Below are 16,773 nucleotides of genomic sequence, written 5' to 3'. Positions count from 1 at the left end.
AACTACACAAACAAAGCTCAGAAAAGGCCTCCATGGAAACATGCACACATTTGTTAAGTAATGAGGTATTCTACATTTCACTTACAGTGTTACCCCTATAGCTTCCCAGAAACGCATTGAAACCAGTCTGATTCAAATCCTTGAGCTGACTCTGCTGAGCACTCATTGTAAAAATAGGCTGGGAAACAAAAGAACACAAACTTGTCACATTTACTTCGCATCAGCTGCTACATATGCAGTACAGCATCCTGTGCATCACAGTCCAAAACAATTATGGCACTCAATTCAACCGGAGAAGGTTACAATATTATTCCACTGAGAAGCAAGATACCTCCAATTATATTTACCATGTGGGCCTGTAGGCAGCTATCTCAGTGTACCTGATATAGGATAATTTATTCAAATTACACTGACATTGGATTATGGTTTTAACTTGAAGATGAAGGTATTATTTTACATCAGTGATAAACTGTGGTTTTAAACCCAAAAGGGATCATTTGTGGGAGCTTGCCTGTTCTCTTGCATAAGGCAAGAGTTCAATCCAATGAAATGAATAAGAAATGGGACAAGGAAATAGTGCAAAAACAGAGTTTGCTTTTAGTCTTTCTTCTTTTTTACCTGATAACCTCCTAGAGTTATTGTGATTGATACATCTAGAGGCTTGTTGGTGATGCCTGCAACAGATTTGATTAAAGACATGAAGAGCAGTGGGAACCAGACAATACAAATCAGCAAGACGATAATCATGCCACCCATTCCATACTTCACAACTTTCTTTTTCTTCTGGCCTCTTGGTTGGGGATATCTCTGCAAAAGCAAACAGCAACATGGTAATGTCTCTTCTATCAGAGGTACGCTGGGTATGATTTGATGGGTGAATATATAACGATCTTAGGGCTTCCTATCTTCTGTGGTAATTTGCTACCCAGTGTCAGTCCAATTATTTTGAGATTTTTAGCCAAACCTGCACAGACACTGAATTTCTGGTAAGAGAGAAAACTGCCAAATGAACCCATGTCAAGTGTGTGTCTTGTGTGAAAAATATTGTAAACCTCCGTGGTTCACAACTATAAAGAAGGGAAAAAATTGAGTAAGATAATTTGAATTTTCTGTCTGAATGAATGCGAGTATGAGCTCACAGGAACCAAACATAAAATAACAGCAGCAACCGTGATACAACAATTGGTTCAAAAAACTGCTATTGGGAGTGACCCACTTGTATTTGTCCTTCCAAAAATTTTTCTCTCAAAGCTCCTTAAGACAGAATTACTGTCATAAAACTTGAGATGCTGCAAACTGTATTTCAGTGTGTGTATGGGGAAATGGTTTGCCAGCAACTGCCATGCACGATCAGTAGGACTGCCTGATATTGCACTACCTCCACATTCATTTCACACCTCACAAACAGTATTTCTAAGAGCTGTTCACAGGCTTGAACCAATCTGTTTCTAGTGAATCCCACGCCAACTGCATTTAAATGTTTAAGGTTTTGTTGCTGTTCCTGGTCTTGACACTGCTGATGTAACACCCTCCCCCTTTCTCAGCTTCTGAGACCAAAAGTGACTTTCCTTTTAGCCTTCTCTTTTCAAAGCAGATCACAGGGCATGTCTGTTCTGCCTTGTCCCTAACTTCCACTCTGTTATTGGCCTTATAGCTGAATACTTTAATAGCTTCACCATCCTGTAAAATGCCTTACTATTACTGCAATTTATTTTGGTGTATACTTCTATAGGATTTAATTCTGCACAGCGTTTTAGGATCCTGTCTTTCATGCACTGCATACTGCATGTGCCAAATAAAGAAGCACTGTATTGCACTGCACCTCAAACACACACCAGGAATCTGGCTTTCAGGAAATTGTTCTTGCTTTACAACATGAATCCATAAAGCCCTAGGAGAATATTAAATTTGTAATACAATGCTGTATTTAAAACAAATCAGTTACTTTTCAAAAGCAGTGTATCAAATAATTTGTCTTGCACTACAGAATACTGTTTTCATTAAAATATCTTATCAAGATCAGCAGGAATATATTATTTGTCTGTATGAGATTAGTTCAGGCACCTTTAAAGATGTTACTGAACAGCTCAGACAGCCTCTAGCAGTCAGAGTACTTAGGCAGTACTCAACGTGAGAGACAGACAGAGAGAATCAAAGTACCTTCAGCAACACTCATAAAGTCATGGGTAGTTATTTCACTACGTGGCATCAGCACACACATGTTAGCTTAGACGTGGAAACCTTCCCATGTCAGATCTGTATTACATACCATGCAGAGTGATCCTGTTGTAGTGTTAAAATGTGTAGCGAGATGGACAAAGTAGGACTGGATTATTACTCCTCTGACTCCTGAAGCCTCTGATGACACCCCATTCATGGCAGAAATGGAAGTCATATAGAAAAAGCCTATATGCAAGATTTGTGTGCACTTCAGCTCTGAGTTAATCTAAGTGACATGCTTGGAAAGTAATTGCCATTAAGAGACAGGATTATAGTAAAAGTAGTACGTCAGTAACACTTAAAAATACAGCCATTTCATTGCAGATGTACAATTTCTGACTGGTTGGGTCACTCTTAAAAGAATGTTTAATTTCTTTTTCAAATTGGCAAAATAAGCAAGCATATGGTTGCAATCTTTATAGCGGTTATAAGGAATCCAGAATTTGCAAGTTTAATTTGAACTGAAGCTTAAATGATTTAAAGAGACTGAAATTTCAGGCAGACAAATGGGTTTATCTGGCCTGCAGTTCAGTTCTGGATGTGCAGGGACTCGCCTGAGATAAAGGAGGCAGCAGAGTTCCCTCTGCGGTTACATGAACCAGGTGTCCCTGGGACCTACACTGTGGAGGCATGAGGTCTTCCTTCTCCTGACCTTCCTCTTCAGCTACAGTTTCCCTGCTACTGCAGGTTACTCATTTAGTTGTTATGGACAAAACAAGCCTGTGTGAGTACCAGGACTTTCAACCTGGGCGTTGAAACTCAGGCATGCAATTCAGCTAGCAGCCACATGCTTGTGAAGTTCACGCTAATGGTGGAAAAATCAGCTAGGCACAAAAGAGAAGCCATTTGAAGTTTCACTTGCTGACTGCCAACTAACACAAAGTACCCCACAGTCTGAATATTTCTGAACATAAATGCCAGGTGTATCTTCTAACAAACTGCCTTTATGATTGATTTCCCAATTATTTAGGGACTCATGATTATTTCTTCTCATTTCTGCATGGTGGAGAGGAGGCCTGTATCGCTCATACGGGGCTTCCTTACTTTTTCTGACTCACGCCAACACTTCAGGATGAATATATGAGCATAGATATCTTCAACACAGATCCAGCTGGAAAGACTGAGAGTGGTATCTGTCCAAACCCAGTCCATTACTGCTCTCAGCTCAGTCAAAAACGGAACCAGGCGGAACCTGAAGGGAGACCACAGCAGATAACTCACCAGAAATGGGGGCTCACATTGAACAAGCACAATAAGCATACATATGACAAGAGGGAGTATTAAGTCAATGTTAAAATACAGTTTAATGGGAGATTTTGCAGCCACAAATAAAATCATATCCTGAGATTGCACTGCTAGTACTGATGTTTTGGGGGTGGTATCTTTTGCCATAGCTCATGTTCCTCTAGATCTCCTTGTTGAGCCATGAACACACTTTTGCATCATTATGCCCAGTAATTGTAATCAAGCCACTGACAGAATAGTATGAGAGAGACATTCTTGTATCCCCAAATCCCTCTGACCTGTGAGCAGAGCAGAGGAACATCCTTTCCACAGGATGGTGAGGATTTGTTTTATACCTCCTTACATCAAGTGGTGCACAGCTTTTTTGCAGTAGGTGGGCAGTCCTCAGCTGCCGATGGAATCGGGCTTTGTGAGTCAGGGTTAAGCAGCAGAAAGAGGTGAGCTAACAGGAAACCAACATGCATATAGCAGCTGTTCAAAACACATCATTCCCTTTAGTCCCACACTTTTCTGCTTGGCCAGGTCACAAAGACTATTTCACGCAAAGAAACCTTTCTTTTGTAACTTTTCCTAGTGGAATGCAACAAGCCCATACTGCAAATATTGGAAAAAGGCTGAAATTACTCCAGCTTTTTCTGTGAAATATGTATATAGTTCTAACAGGCTTAATCACAACATCATGGTAGCAGCATAAATGAAGGGTGGGGTATGCCTCACTAACACTACCTTTCACTCTGAGGTGATGCTGTGCCTGTTACTTGTTACCTGTTACTCCTAACTCCTGGGGAGTTTCAAATGTGCAGCACTTCTCAAAAGATACACAAAGGAAATACTTTTTGATGCATGGATATTATTTCTTATGTGTACTGTCTTTCACTTTTTTCCTCTCACCTGCTGAGGTAGACCTTGTAGACCTGCTCCAAAGATCTCTTTGGGATTTGATGCCTTACTGCTTTTTAGGACTGCAGAGCAAATAACATTACCTGTTTTCTAGTACAATGTGTGGCCCCTATCTCAGTTCAAGAGGTGGTTTCTTAGAAGTGTTAAAAGTGTCTTCCATATGGGCCTGAACGGCTGACTGCTGTGTCAGGCTTCTAGATGCAGAGTAGGAGACCGATTTTTCTGAATTTTGCATTCCTGAAATTGATTTTTTGTGGACTACAGGGGACATATGGCATATACTGAGTGTCCTGTGCAAAATTTACTGTCTCATTTCCAGCAGCCTGTGAAAAGAAGTCATGAATAACCCCAGCATCTCATGATAACAGATCAAAAAAGAAAGGAGGAGGTCAGTAGGTCTAGACTTACCCTTGAAATAAGAACAGGTTGACATAGTTATAACTTTTGGTGAGGAAGTTACCAAGAACACGAGTTGGATATCCGCAGCGTATCTGATATGCTGATAAGCCAAAATAAACACATTTCACAAAATACCAGAGCTGGGCAACTGTGTTCTGGCTAAATTTCCTGTAATGGAAAAGACAGATAAAGGGAAATGATGAGTTTTGTATCTGTGTATGACCAAATTAGCTTGAAATGTTTTGTGCTCCTAACAGTTTTCCTTTCCTGAGATCCTGTGAAAAGCCCTTGCACGGTTTTTTTAATCCACTGCAGGGTTAAAACAGTATTTGAAAGACGCTGGATGAGAAAGTGTATAAACAACACCTGTTGTGACTTCAGGGTGACAGGAGAGAGACTGGGAATAGGCTTGCCAAAGACTGAGGTCTCTGGGGTAGTGCAGTCTCGCTTTGGATGCTGAAGGTGCCTTGCTGCCTGACACAGGCCAGCCTGCCCTCTGACCCCACCACGGCGCATCCCTCTGTGAGCCCGGGGCAGACACTGCTTCTCTTGGCTTTTTAGAGGGCTGGCATCTGGACAGAATCTAGACAGTTTTAATGGCTATTTGTGTTCATGGGGGCACCTCGAAGGTCATGAACTCATACAGGAATCTAAGCTGGAGTGACCTCTGAAGATCATCTTTTTCAGCCTCCCCTGCTTGAATCAGGTTCAGGGACCTGTCCGTTTGAGTTTTGAGTATCTCTGAGGATGGAGACCCCACAACCTGTCTAGGCAACCTGCTCCAGTGTTGGATTACTATCATGGTGAAAAGATTTTTTGTCATACCTAACTGAAATGTCCCTTTTTTCCACCCTGTGGCCTCTTGTCCTATCTGAAAAGAGCTTAGCTTCTTCTCAATGCCCTCTTTATTAGGTAGCTGAACACAGCTCTTCCCTTCCCCTTCTCCAGACTGAACTAACCTTGTTCCATCAGCCTCCCCCCACATCACGTGCTCCATCCCCCTGACCATCTTGGTGAACATGTGCCACTTCTGACTGCAGTTCAATAGCATGGTAGAACTGCAGGAGATGCCCTGTGATGGACATGATCCAGTATATTCAATTATTTCCTGCAAAACTGTTTTCATTAAGAAATTTTCAGGGGCTTCTAAGAATCAGCCTAACTTAGAAGGAATACAGGAGGTTTCTGATGCAGATTTGAGATCAACAACTTCATATAAATTTCATAAAAGCACAGAAAAAGTCAAAATTATTTTATTGCCTTTCAAGTGACCAAAGCAAGCCAAAAGTTTCCTATCAATTCTCAATGCACATTAGATAGGAGATCCACTCGAAAAATGCATTTTTTTCCTCAAGTTGAGGCACAATTACTACTGCATTGAGGAAAAAGAAAACATTTGGTTGTGAGAGGAAATGAGACCTTCCAATCTGTCTTTATACTATGCACCTATTTTGTTTTTTTCCCAGTAAAATAACTTGACTGTTAATGAAGTGTAGTGTTCAGGTGACACACTCAATTTCCCTGTACAGTCAGTGGAGCGAGGTAAATACTTCAAGGAAATTTAAATCTTAAGAGGGGAGTTATCCAAGCACTAGAGAGTGAACCTTAACACCTCTGCAGCGCAGACCGAGGTGACAACTGCCTTGAGCCATGCAATGAGCAATGTCAGATTTTGAGTGTGAACCTGAACAGGCACGTGATACAAGATTTCACACAGTAGGTGACCACCTCCACATCACCTCCAGAGCCATCTGGCAGCAGCAGGGGAGGAGAACTGCTCTTCAGAAGAGACATGGGTTTTAGACACTCCTCAGTCTAACGATATTTAAATCCACATTCACACATTCCAGGAAAGTGATATAAGTTACTCTGAGAGAGACATTTTCTACTCACTCTTCTGAACCAGCGTGCAGCAGTCTTGGGAGTAGAGAACCGAATCAGAGGCCAACATTGTCTCAGCTGAGGGCTCTAATCACTCAATTAGAGGCAACTTCTCTTTCACCTGCTTGCATTTTAGCCTAAGTTGAGAATATTTCTGTATATACTTATATAATTAATTCTTCCTCAAACTTATGTTGGGAACAGTTATTGCTGTGGAAAGGCACTCCAACATTCTGCTTAGAAATGAGACCAAGAAGAAACCTGTTCATGATTCCAAAGCTTAGCTATAGCCACCTCAAATTTAGATACAAACAACTTGGTAGAGCATCAGTATTCAACCCATATTGTGTGATTATAAGGGTTATACCTTTCTGTCACTCCAGGCAAGATAAAGAACATCCAGAAATGTATTCCAAAAACAAGGATGACCTGGAAGATGACCTTTCCCATAACAGTCTTTTTGAGGTACAGTGCTCGATCTACCACCATGGTACCAAACTGAATAAGCACCATCACCAAAAATGCCTCCGGCACCTGGTCCTCTGATAATGAAGAGGTGATATCTGCTGCTGCAGAGTGTTTCTGAAAAGGAAAATGTAACAGAGTGGTTGAGGAAAGGAGGACACTCACATGATACTTAGCATCTACAACATGTAAATCCTACTGAGGATTTACAGATAGATGCCTCTGTGACATACCCCAAAAGCCCAAAATCCAAACACAATGATGATGAAGTCCACTGTATCTGCGAGGAACATCAGCACATACACATCAGTCACTGCACTGTAGTCTGGATGAATGAGATTGTAGAAAAACTGTCTGATGGGCACATACACCTGGAGGGTCCTAAAACAACATAGACCACAATGTGATTTAACAACACTGTAACTTGCACTGAAGAAAAGAATGGCTGGGTGTGATATGATTAATGTTTCTAAAGGTATCTAAGATCTACTCTGACAGCCTTCACAGGGCTCCACAGAAACCAGTCCCTTGTTCTGATTGCTTCTAAACCACTGTATTAGCGTTTGTTCAGTAGAAATACACACAGCTAACCAAGTCCACACAGAGTACTCAGCTTTTTTATGACTTGGAGTGAAAGCATCCATATACAATGAACTGTATACGTACCCATTCGTCCCCTTGAATTAACAGAAGTAGGAACCTGCTCTCTTTAAAATGATGTTTTACTGCTTTACTGTTTGGAACCTCCCCCCAGACCCATGCAACTCCTCACATTGCTCACTTTTTAATTGTAAAGGCCTTGGCTTTGATCATTTGTTCACGAAACTTTTCCATAAGAAGTTCTTTTCTAGATTTTTGCTTGATGCTTAACACACTGCTTCCTTTCTGACTGCTGTTTCTTGTACTGGTACTTCCTGAAAAAAGAAAGGGAGGGAAAGGGAAGCTAATTCAAAATCAAAGTTTAAATACAAAACCTAGAAAGTAATAAATCTTGAGATTTCCATGCCATATATGAACCCCACATTTGAAAGAAGCTTTGAAATGAATTCTTATGTTTTTCCAATATGATAAAATCTTGAAAACATCCAGTAAAGGTTTGATCACTGGCAGATCAAAACTTGATTAATAACTCTAAAAACAGAAGACTAGTGATAAAGGCAAGTATTTGATTGATCTGACAGTCATCTCAATTGGTTACATACATTCAGGCTAGAGTGAGCCTGTCCTTCTTACGAGATGGGATAGGTAACCTGTTTCAATATACCTAATCAAAACTTTTTCTCACTTCAAGTATTATCAAATGTAGATACGAAAAAAAACATATGCTTTGCATTCCCTCTAGAAGAAGATTATGCTGAACCAGAAATTCTGGATCTGGGCCACACTGAGCATTCCTTTCCCAGCTTTTGTATAATGTCATTTTAAAAACATAATGAATCACAAAGTACGGCTCTCCATTTAAACTCTAAGAAAGCTTGGAGTGTGTTCAAACATGAAAATAGTTCGGTTCGTATCCTATTTCCTCACTGAGGAGCAGCAGCATTCAGTAGCCTCTGGGATCTCCGCAGCAACTGGCATAAGGTTTCAGCAGGATGATCCTATGGGAAATGAGCATTTGGTCTTCAACTCCCCGAAATGCCATGACATTTACCTCTCTTAGATCTGTGTGAGGAGAAGCTGGACCTGTGTGAAAGCTGTGATACACTGCTGGAGCTCTTCCTCCTGATGGCAGTCTGCTGTTCGGGGAAATGGACATGGATGGATTCCACTGATGCTGCAAGATTGACAGATTTCAAAGAGGCAGAAGAGTCTCTCCTGCCTCCTGTCAGAGAGAGCTCATCATCAGTATCCTCTTTATTACTGGAGCTGTCTCCTTTCTCATCTTCATCCCATAATCCGTGACACTAGTCAAAAAAGAAGAGAGCATTCCAACCTTGTACTTCTGTCACAGTATTTATCACAGGCATTGCTAAGCTCAGTCTTGTGTTCGCAAGGGGGAAGAGAAATTCATCGTGTTGGGATATCAGAATCATAGAATCACCTAGGTTGGAAAAGACCTTTAAGATCATCAAGTCCAATTGTAAGCCTAACACTGCCAAGACTACCACTAAACTGGGTTCCTAAGTGTTGCATCTACCTGTCTTTTAAATACCTCCAGGGATGGTGACTCAACCATTTCCCTGGGCAGCCTGTTCCAGTGCTTGACAACCCTTTCAGTGAAGAAATTTTTCCTAATATCCAAGTGAGTGACTTTCCTATATCACATGCATGACTAAAAAATTAAAACTAAAAATTAAATATAAAATAAAAAATTACATGAACTCAGATTACCTTTAATATGGATCTGTGGAAGAATAAAGCAAGGAGCTGAACAAGATCATAGTGCACATAACCCTCTTTCTTCTCGATGCCAATAATATTGGGCGGATGGTAAGGTTTATCTTTTGTGTAATCCACATATTTATTCCAAGGAAAGAAGCCAAACTGGAAGAAGTACTTTATGACAATGGCCACCTGTTCAGAAACACAACACACTTGGGGTTTTATAAGCATGGCAGATATAATAGCCTCATGACATTAAGAGGGGAGAAATTACTACTTTGTCAGCTTTATGAGAAGATAAACAAGCACATTCATTGCTACAGAGGAATAACAGTTCACATTTCCTCAGTAATAAAGTCAATCAACGTTTACCAGAAGACGATGTTCAGTGGTACCTGAGATACTGCAAGCAGTGTATACTGTCTCTTGATTAGCAATTACATGGTAGCTGTTTGCAGATGCTCTGTTCTTGTGATAACTGCTTTACATGCCAGGAAGACTATTGCTCATTTCAATTAAGAAAAACATAAATGAGACCTTTTCATACCACAGAAGTTGCTGAGGACTTTAGCAAATACTCATACTAATATGAAGGTCCAAAGGCCCCTGATCCTAGACATCAAATCCAGAAAAGCAACCATGCAAAGCTTATAACTTAACTTTTCTGTTAGATGTGGGGTTGAAAAAACAGTAGCATACCTCAGTGTAGACAATGGCTGTCATCCAGAAACGTTTGCTTGGCCGAGGAACAGATAGCATGGCCCAAAGGAATATAAGGATGGGAAGCACCAGAGTTATCATGGAGGCAGAGATCATGTGGTTAAGAATGATCACAAAATAGCACACCATTTCTGACCGAGCCACCAGCGTATTGTACAGGGCATAAATAAGAAGCAAGACTCGAGGCTGACCAACATAGAACTTCTCTGACTCCTCCAGCTCATCATCATGAAACATCCTGTGAGGGGCGAGTACCATAAATTAAATGAAAATTAATTTCACAAAAGCTGCTTTTTAAATCACTATTTTTCCTTTTGAAAAACTATAAAATCATGCTGCGGAGTTCAATTAAAAAAAAAAAAAAAAGGGAAAAAAGATAGGATTTGCTACTATAACCAAATAGCCTTATTCTAAGCTCAGAAAACAAGAATTTCAGGCAAAATAACTAGAAGCACTGTTCTGCTGGTTTTTAATTTATCCAGAGAGTTGGCTTGGCCTAAGAACTTCTACCAGTACTGCTTTCCTACAGTTGCCAAACCCATATATCTCATGTAAATCACACCATGCTGGTGTGGCCCTGTCTGGATTCATATCTGATTTATCAATAGAGATGAGAATTTAGAGAAACTCCAGAGGTCCATCAGGAGTTGTACATTATGAATAGTCCTCTGACATAAGATTAGAGTGTAACAATTGCCCTTGAGCATTAGATGGGCCCGATCTTCTCCCCTTTACCTAATTCAAATAAATACAAAAGGCAGCAGGAAATCATTACATGACTTTCACATACATTCACAATTCACTTTGATTTTCATAAAGAGTGCCCTGGCCTGAGAAGGGGTCTCACAAAAAAGCAAAAATGACTATGGAAAACCAGAAGAAAAGACATTGCATCTACAAAGTCAGATCCACACAGCCTCTCTCTCTCTAGCAGTCAGGCTGAAAGGCATTTCTACAGTTTAAGATTTCATCCTTGCATTCAAGGAAGCTCTCCCTTAGCTGAGTTAGGCCAGAAAGCAGAGGAAGAAGAGCAGGAGCACCATCCTCACCTCTGTGCTGGTTGTGCTACTGAGCAGAGTGCCTGAGAGGCAAAAAGAGGAGCAAGCCTTATGAAAGTACTTAGCTAGGTGGTCTCTCTGCATAGTCCTCAGCTCCTACTGGCTTAAAGAAAAGCTCTGCCAAAGGTCAGAGTTTCCTTTACAGCAATCAAAAATAATTAAAGTAGAAACATTTTCCCAGAGAGCCCTGGAGGAAACTTATTTGAAATCACAGATGCCTAGAGAAGAGAAGCCCTCTCCACAAGGGATGTTTAGAAAAGCCCTTGACCCCATGACAATTGCAGCACAGAAATCTGATGCTAATTGGAACAATTAGGGATGGCATCTAGGGATGAAGTGGAGATTCTTTCCAACATTTATTTGAATAATTTTAGAAATCTGTAATTAGAACAGCTGCACAGGGAATTAACTTCTTCCCTTAAATCAAACTTAGCACAAGGTCTGTATCAGAAACTGTAAGCTAGTTCTAAGACAAAAATCCCAAAGTAAATGACAAAACTTCACAGACTGGGACCAAGAATCTTTCCCTGTTGAAGGTCCTTACTTGTTGAGAAGCAGCTCACTAGCCGTTAGCTCGTGTGTCAATGGAGGGAGTATCGTATCATTAAGTTTGTCTGTCCGACTGTCGTCTGGGCTCACCATCATGAGGCTTTTACCAGCTGAGTCATCTGGGGAGCCAAAGGGAAGGTGTTCAAAGCTGACAGCTTTGCTGTAGGAAGGTGGAGCTTCTGCATTGCTATCCACGGTGGAGTACAACGGCATATCTGTATCAGGAGTATACGCAGCTCCTTCTGAACCCAGGCTATAATCTTCCACCTCCTCTTCCTCCGGCCTTGATGCAGGATGAGCTCCTTCCTCTTCATGCTCCCCTTCTACCTCCTCAATGGTTTCTGTTGTCCCCTGACGAGAGTAGAGCATGGTGACCTGTGTAGGTTCACTGTTGGGGATGGACGGAGAGACAGGAAGTTGAGGCTTAACAGGCTCACCACCAGGCAAAGTTTGTTAATTGTACCTTTACGTAGACAGCTGAGCAACCCCATCACATTCCCAGGCCTTCAAAGTTCATGAAATCCGGTAGAAAATGTATCATTGCGATCTCCTCTCACACAGATTACCCTAAACGACGTCCCAGTGAACTCACAGTGATTCACTCTCACACCAGCAAAGGGCAAACTAATATCATCATCAAGAGGAACTACACTAACTTTCTGAAAGTAGTTCAAACTCATTCTGACCAGAATCAGGACCTACTATTACATCTACTTAAAGCATGCTCCATGGTAAATGATAGGCAGCCATTGGGTTCCTTCTAAACATGGTGCATTTCACCACCACCGTATGGGTGCTTTATACAACTGGAACATGAGCTCAACACACACATCAATTCTGATTCCAAATAAAAGAACAAATAAATTGCTAACATGGAGAAATACAATCTAGATTACAAAACTGTTCCAGGAACAGGGTATCTTGCTTACCTTTAGATTGCCCTATGTTCTTCCATAAAGTCTTCATTTTAACTTACCTGCCTGCTTTTCTTCTCTATGTACCTATTTTCTTTTTCAATTGTTCTTATTCACTCTGTTCAGTTCTCTGCTTGTTCACCTTGGTTATTCTCAGTTTTGCGTGGAGTCACAGAACATAGAACGGTTTGGGTTGAAAGGGACTTTAAAGATCATCTAGTTTCTGCCATGGGCAGGGACACCTTCCACTAGACCAGGTTGCTCAAAGCCCCGTCCAGCCTGGCCTTGAACACTTCCAGGGATGGGGCATCCACGGCTTCTCTGGGAAACCTGGCCCAGTGCCTCACCACCCTCACAGCAAAGAATTTCTTCCATATATCTAACCTAAATCTACTCTCTTTCAGTTTAAAGCCATTCTCCCTTGTCCTGTCGCTACATGCCCTTGTAAGAAGTCCTTCTCCAGCTTTCTTGTAAGTCCCCTTTAGGTACTGGATTGTCACTATAAGGTCTCCCCGGAACCTTCTCTTCTCTAGGCTGAACAACCCCAACTCTCTCAGCCTGTATTCATACAAGAGGTGCTCTGGCCCTCTGGTCATCTTTGTGGCCCTCTTCTGGACTGTCTACAACAGGTCCATGTCCTTATGATGGTGGCCCCAGAGCTGAATGCATCACTACATAAGCATTTTCTCTCTTAATGCTCTGTGCTCTGCAACAGTTTCAACTGATGTAAATTCATGCAGCCTGATGACTCCAGATGGGAATCTGGACACCGTAATTTGAAAAATATTGTCTTGGCTTTGCTTTCACCCTTTTAATCCTTCACAAGTATTTCTTCACCTCTCCCCTCAAACATCACTCTTCCTCTTTTTAGCCTCCATTCCAGTCCTTCTCCATAAGTTAGACAACAGGCAATAGTCTTGTTGGCTGCATATTCTTGTATCTCAACAGGGATAAACCAGGTTTCACATAGCTCCTGTGAAATGAATGGGGCCATGTTTTCACCTGAAGTATGACCTTTTACAGAAAACTGGCACTGGCAAAGCCAGCTGGCACTACCATCTCCTGCTGAAACTAAGAATGAAGTTCCATCTCTTTTTCTTTTACATCGCTTCTGAACTTATTGTGGCTACCTTAGATCACTTTATTTCTAGCAGACTTTTAATTAGAACATGTAACACTACTCTATTGTTAGGATGTGTGTTTCGATGAGTCATGGTAGCACTCATTCTGGTTAAAATGCACAAAAGCACAAAATCCCGTCATTTCAAAACCGATCAACACCAAAAATTTGTAAAACGCTTTAAATGCTGAAAAAGAATGATCTAATATGCCATAAAATTTCATATTTATAACACTAGTTGATACACTGTTTCCCAATGTCATATAAAACTCTGGGTGTTACCTGCTAAAAAGTGAGCAAATGGGTCTGAATAGTTCTCTCTTGCACTGGATATTGATATTATTCTTTATCTTTTCATAGCTGTTTCCCCTTTTTTTAATTCTAACACCTCACAGACTGTAAATCAATGGTACAGTAATGAAAACATATTCAGCAATCTTTCCTATACAGGGGAAACTAAAAACTGAAAGAACAAGGGCAACTGCCTATCTTAGTTTCTAAAATTAGACATTGAAGTCCATATTTAGGATAACTGATTAGCTGAGAAACTTCACTTCCAGCTTCCAATTCTAATATGAACAACCATCAGCTTGATAACTCAGAAAATCAGACTCTTTTCTAACTGAATAAATACAGACTTTAGCCTGGTTTTAGACAGCCAGCATAATGTAACGGAAGAACTTTTAAAAATATATGAATTAGGGATGAAAAACAAAACAAAACAAAAACCAGAGTAAGAAGTGAAACAGCAAGTGAGTCCTACATTATGACCCTGACTTCGAACCTCAGAATTGTGCCACAACACAGAAGGGAGTAAAGCTTCCATTAACCATGCAAACCACTCTGTACACCACGTATCTGCAAATGCAAATTTATGTACACTGCAGTAAGTATAATGGTATGGGTAAATGAGTGAACAAAGCATGCATGAGTTAAGCACCTTGACACTATACTGCCACTGTCAGCTGATGAGGAGGACATATCCATGCTCTGCATTTTACGAAGCCTAGGTCGAGCGCGCTCACTTGTTTTAGGAACAGTGTCTGGTCCATCTAAATCATCAAGGGTTGACTGCCTTGAGAACAGCATGGTTGCTTCAGTGTAGCAGCTAGCAGCGCAAACAGTTATAAAGACAGTGTTAAATACAAACGATATTACTATACACATGGTTCAGTAAACAAATATGCTTGCCATGCAGCAAAACACTGACACAGAGAGAAAACGTTCAGAGAGAAGATAAGGATTTTTCAGAGTCACCATGTAAACACATTGCTATGCACAGATTTCTCATGGTTGTATTCATATAGGGGCTATAGAAGGCTAAACCCCACCTTTTTACTACTTAAAGTGATATGAAATCAACACAATGCTCTACATGCTTTCCAGGAGCACCAACTTACATACGTGAGGAGGTTTCATTTTCTTTGCTCCCCCCCTAAGTTTCCAAATTCCACAGAAATGTTTTGGGAAGTGACCTCCTCTGGACTAATTCTATTTTACTAATGAAATACTGTGCTGAATTTTTACACAGGTACGAGCCAATTTCCTAAAAGAGCTCTTAAAACTGAACAAGCTCATATTCCACAAATAGAAAAATAGCTGTCAGACATTGGCTAATCCTCTTTCCAAACCAAAGAGCCACACAGGGTAAGTTACTTAGCCAGTAGATGCATGCTAAATATAACCTGCTCTGCATGGGATGGCTTTTATTTTGATATTTAGTAGTAAATCCTGATTATTATTTCCAGAAGATTTCATTTATTTCAATCACAGCTTTAAACTATTTCAAAATTGGTAACACGCATCTCTTGAAAGAACAGATATAATAAACCCTTATCTCCTTTCACTTATCAATACAACAGGGCACCAGAGACATACACCATACATTGAGCATTTCTGTGTTACTGGAGAGAAGAACTGGACGAGTTATGAGAAAGAATGTACATAATTAAATACAAGCATATAACAGTAACAGGAAAGAAGCAAATACATTAATGACATATGGTAGGTAAAAATTAATTCTCCTGTAAAAATCTTTGGAAAACACAGATGTCTATGAAATAATTTGAGGTAACTTGTGTTTTAACACATGCAATGACCTGTCTGAGTCTTTCAGACAGAATGAGAGAAGAAAGGACCCAAAATGCAGGATTTACACCCTACTTTTCTTCTTTGAGTCCATCTGTGTTACACCTGAGCAGTGGCAACAGGGGATTTGCTTCCTTGAGAAGCATTATGTTTGTCCAGGGGCACAAAGAATTGGGAAAGAGGTCAGAAGCGAAGGGCAATGGTGTTTTCTGTGTTACTTTGGTCTTGCTAGCTTGAAGTGAGGAAAAAACCCTGGTGGCATGAAGGGACAGTTTGCAATTATTGCCTTAAGAAAATTGAGGAGGAAAACAGTGAAATACATGGAGCAAGGAAGCAGTTATTCTTAGGCCTGCACTCACTGATCGCCTTTGACAGAATGGGCTGAGGCCAAAAGCACACTTCGGTCTTTGAATAGAAGAAAAGTATCACCAAGATACCAAAGGTATTGTGAAATACTTTCCTTAAACAGTATTAATGGCAGGGGTACCTCTGTCCTGCCAGTTCATTTGGCCAAGACCCTTTAAAAGCCACTTCATTATTTCAATGTGTGCGCAAAGGCACACAAGCATCCTCCAGACAAGACCTGGAGGGCTGTCTGCATGGCACAGGGTTCTGATGAACCAGCAAATGCTGCTTCCTGTAGGAACAGGAGGTCCACCCTAGAGGCTTGATTCAGCAGCATGGAAATCAGTCAGAGCTCTGAGTTACTGACGCCAGGGGGTCATGAGAGAGGAGGTGTCCCTTTGCACATATACCTGCGGAGAACAGCCAGGTTTTGTGAGGCTTTGGTGCTAAAATATAAGGAGATGGCAGCAAGTAGGCAATCCGGTATTGCAGATTAACTTTCTGCCCGTGTGCCACAATGTTATCCACGAAATTTTACATCTCAAGG

The 16,773-nt window shown here is 40.9% G+C and overlaps 1 protein-coding gene across 12 annotated transcripts in view; it reads right to left on the bottom strand.

The window, feature by feature from the left end:
- The window catches only part of PIEZO2 (piezo type mechanosensitive ion channel component 2), a 313,781-nt gene that overhangs the window by 10,924 nt on the left and 286,084 nt on the right, over positions 1 to 16,773 (bottom strand). For 9 of the 12 annotated variants that reach the window (XM_040586706.1, XM_040586713.1, XM_040586711.1 and 6 more), the window contains 12 exons: positions 14,734 to 14,901; positions 11,755 to 12,147; positions 10,132 to 10,390; positions 9,442 to 9,624; positions 8,762 to 9,014; positions 7,892 to 8,024; positions 7,344 to 7,491; positions 7,013 to 7,227; positions 4,774 to 4,932; positions 3,265 to 3,412; positions 619 to 807; positions 86 to 178 (listed from right to left, as the gene is read on the bottom strand). In XM_040586706.1, coding sequence (XP_040442640.1) covers positions 86 to 178; positions 619 to 807; positions 3,265 to 3,412; positions 4,774 to 4,932; positions 7,013 to 7,227; positions 7,344 to 7,491; positions 7,892 to 8,024; positions 8,762 to 9,014; positions 9,442 to 9,624; positions 10,132 to 10,390; positions 11,755 to 12,147; positions 14,734 to 14,901 — 2,341 coding nt within the window. The remainder of the gene's footprint in view (positions 1 to 85; positions 179 to 618; positions 808 to 3,264; positions 3,413 to 4,773; positions 4,933 to 7,012; positions 7,228 to 7,343; positions 7,492 to 7,891; positions 8,025 to 8,761; positions 9,015 to 9,441; positions 9,625 to 10,131; positions 10,391 to 11,754; positions 12,148 to 14,733; positions 14,902 to 16,773) is intronic. The other 3 variants (XM_040586715.1, XM_040586717.1, XM_040586718.1) reach the window with 2 other exon arrangements.

Source organism: Falco naumanni, chromosome 3 (assembly GCF_017639655.2).
Source record: "Falco naumanni isolate bFalNau1 chromosome 3, bFalNau1.pat, whole genome shotgun sequence".
Lineage (NCBI taxonomy): Eukaryota > Metazoa > Chordata > Aves > Falconiformes > Falconidae > Falco > Falco naumanni.
The sequence above is the reverse complement of the archived record's forward strand: the minus strand, read 5'-3'. Positions and strand labels throughout refer to the sequence as shown.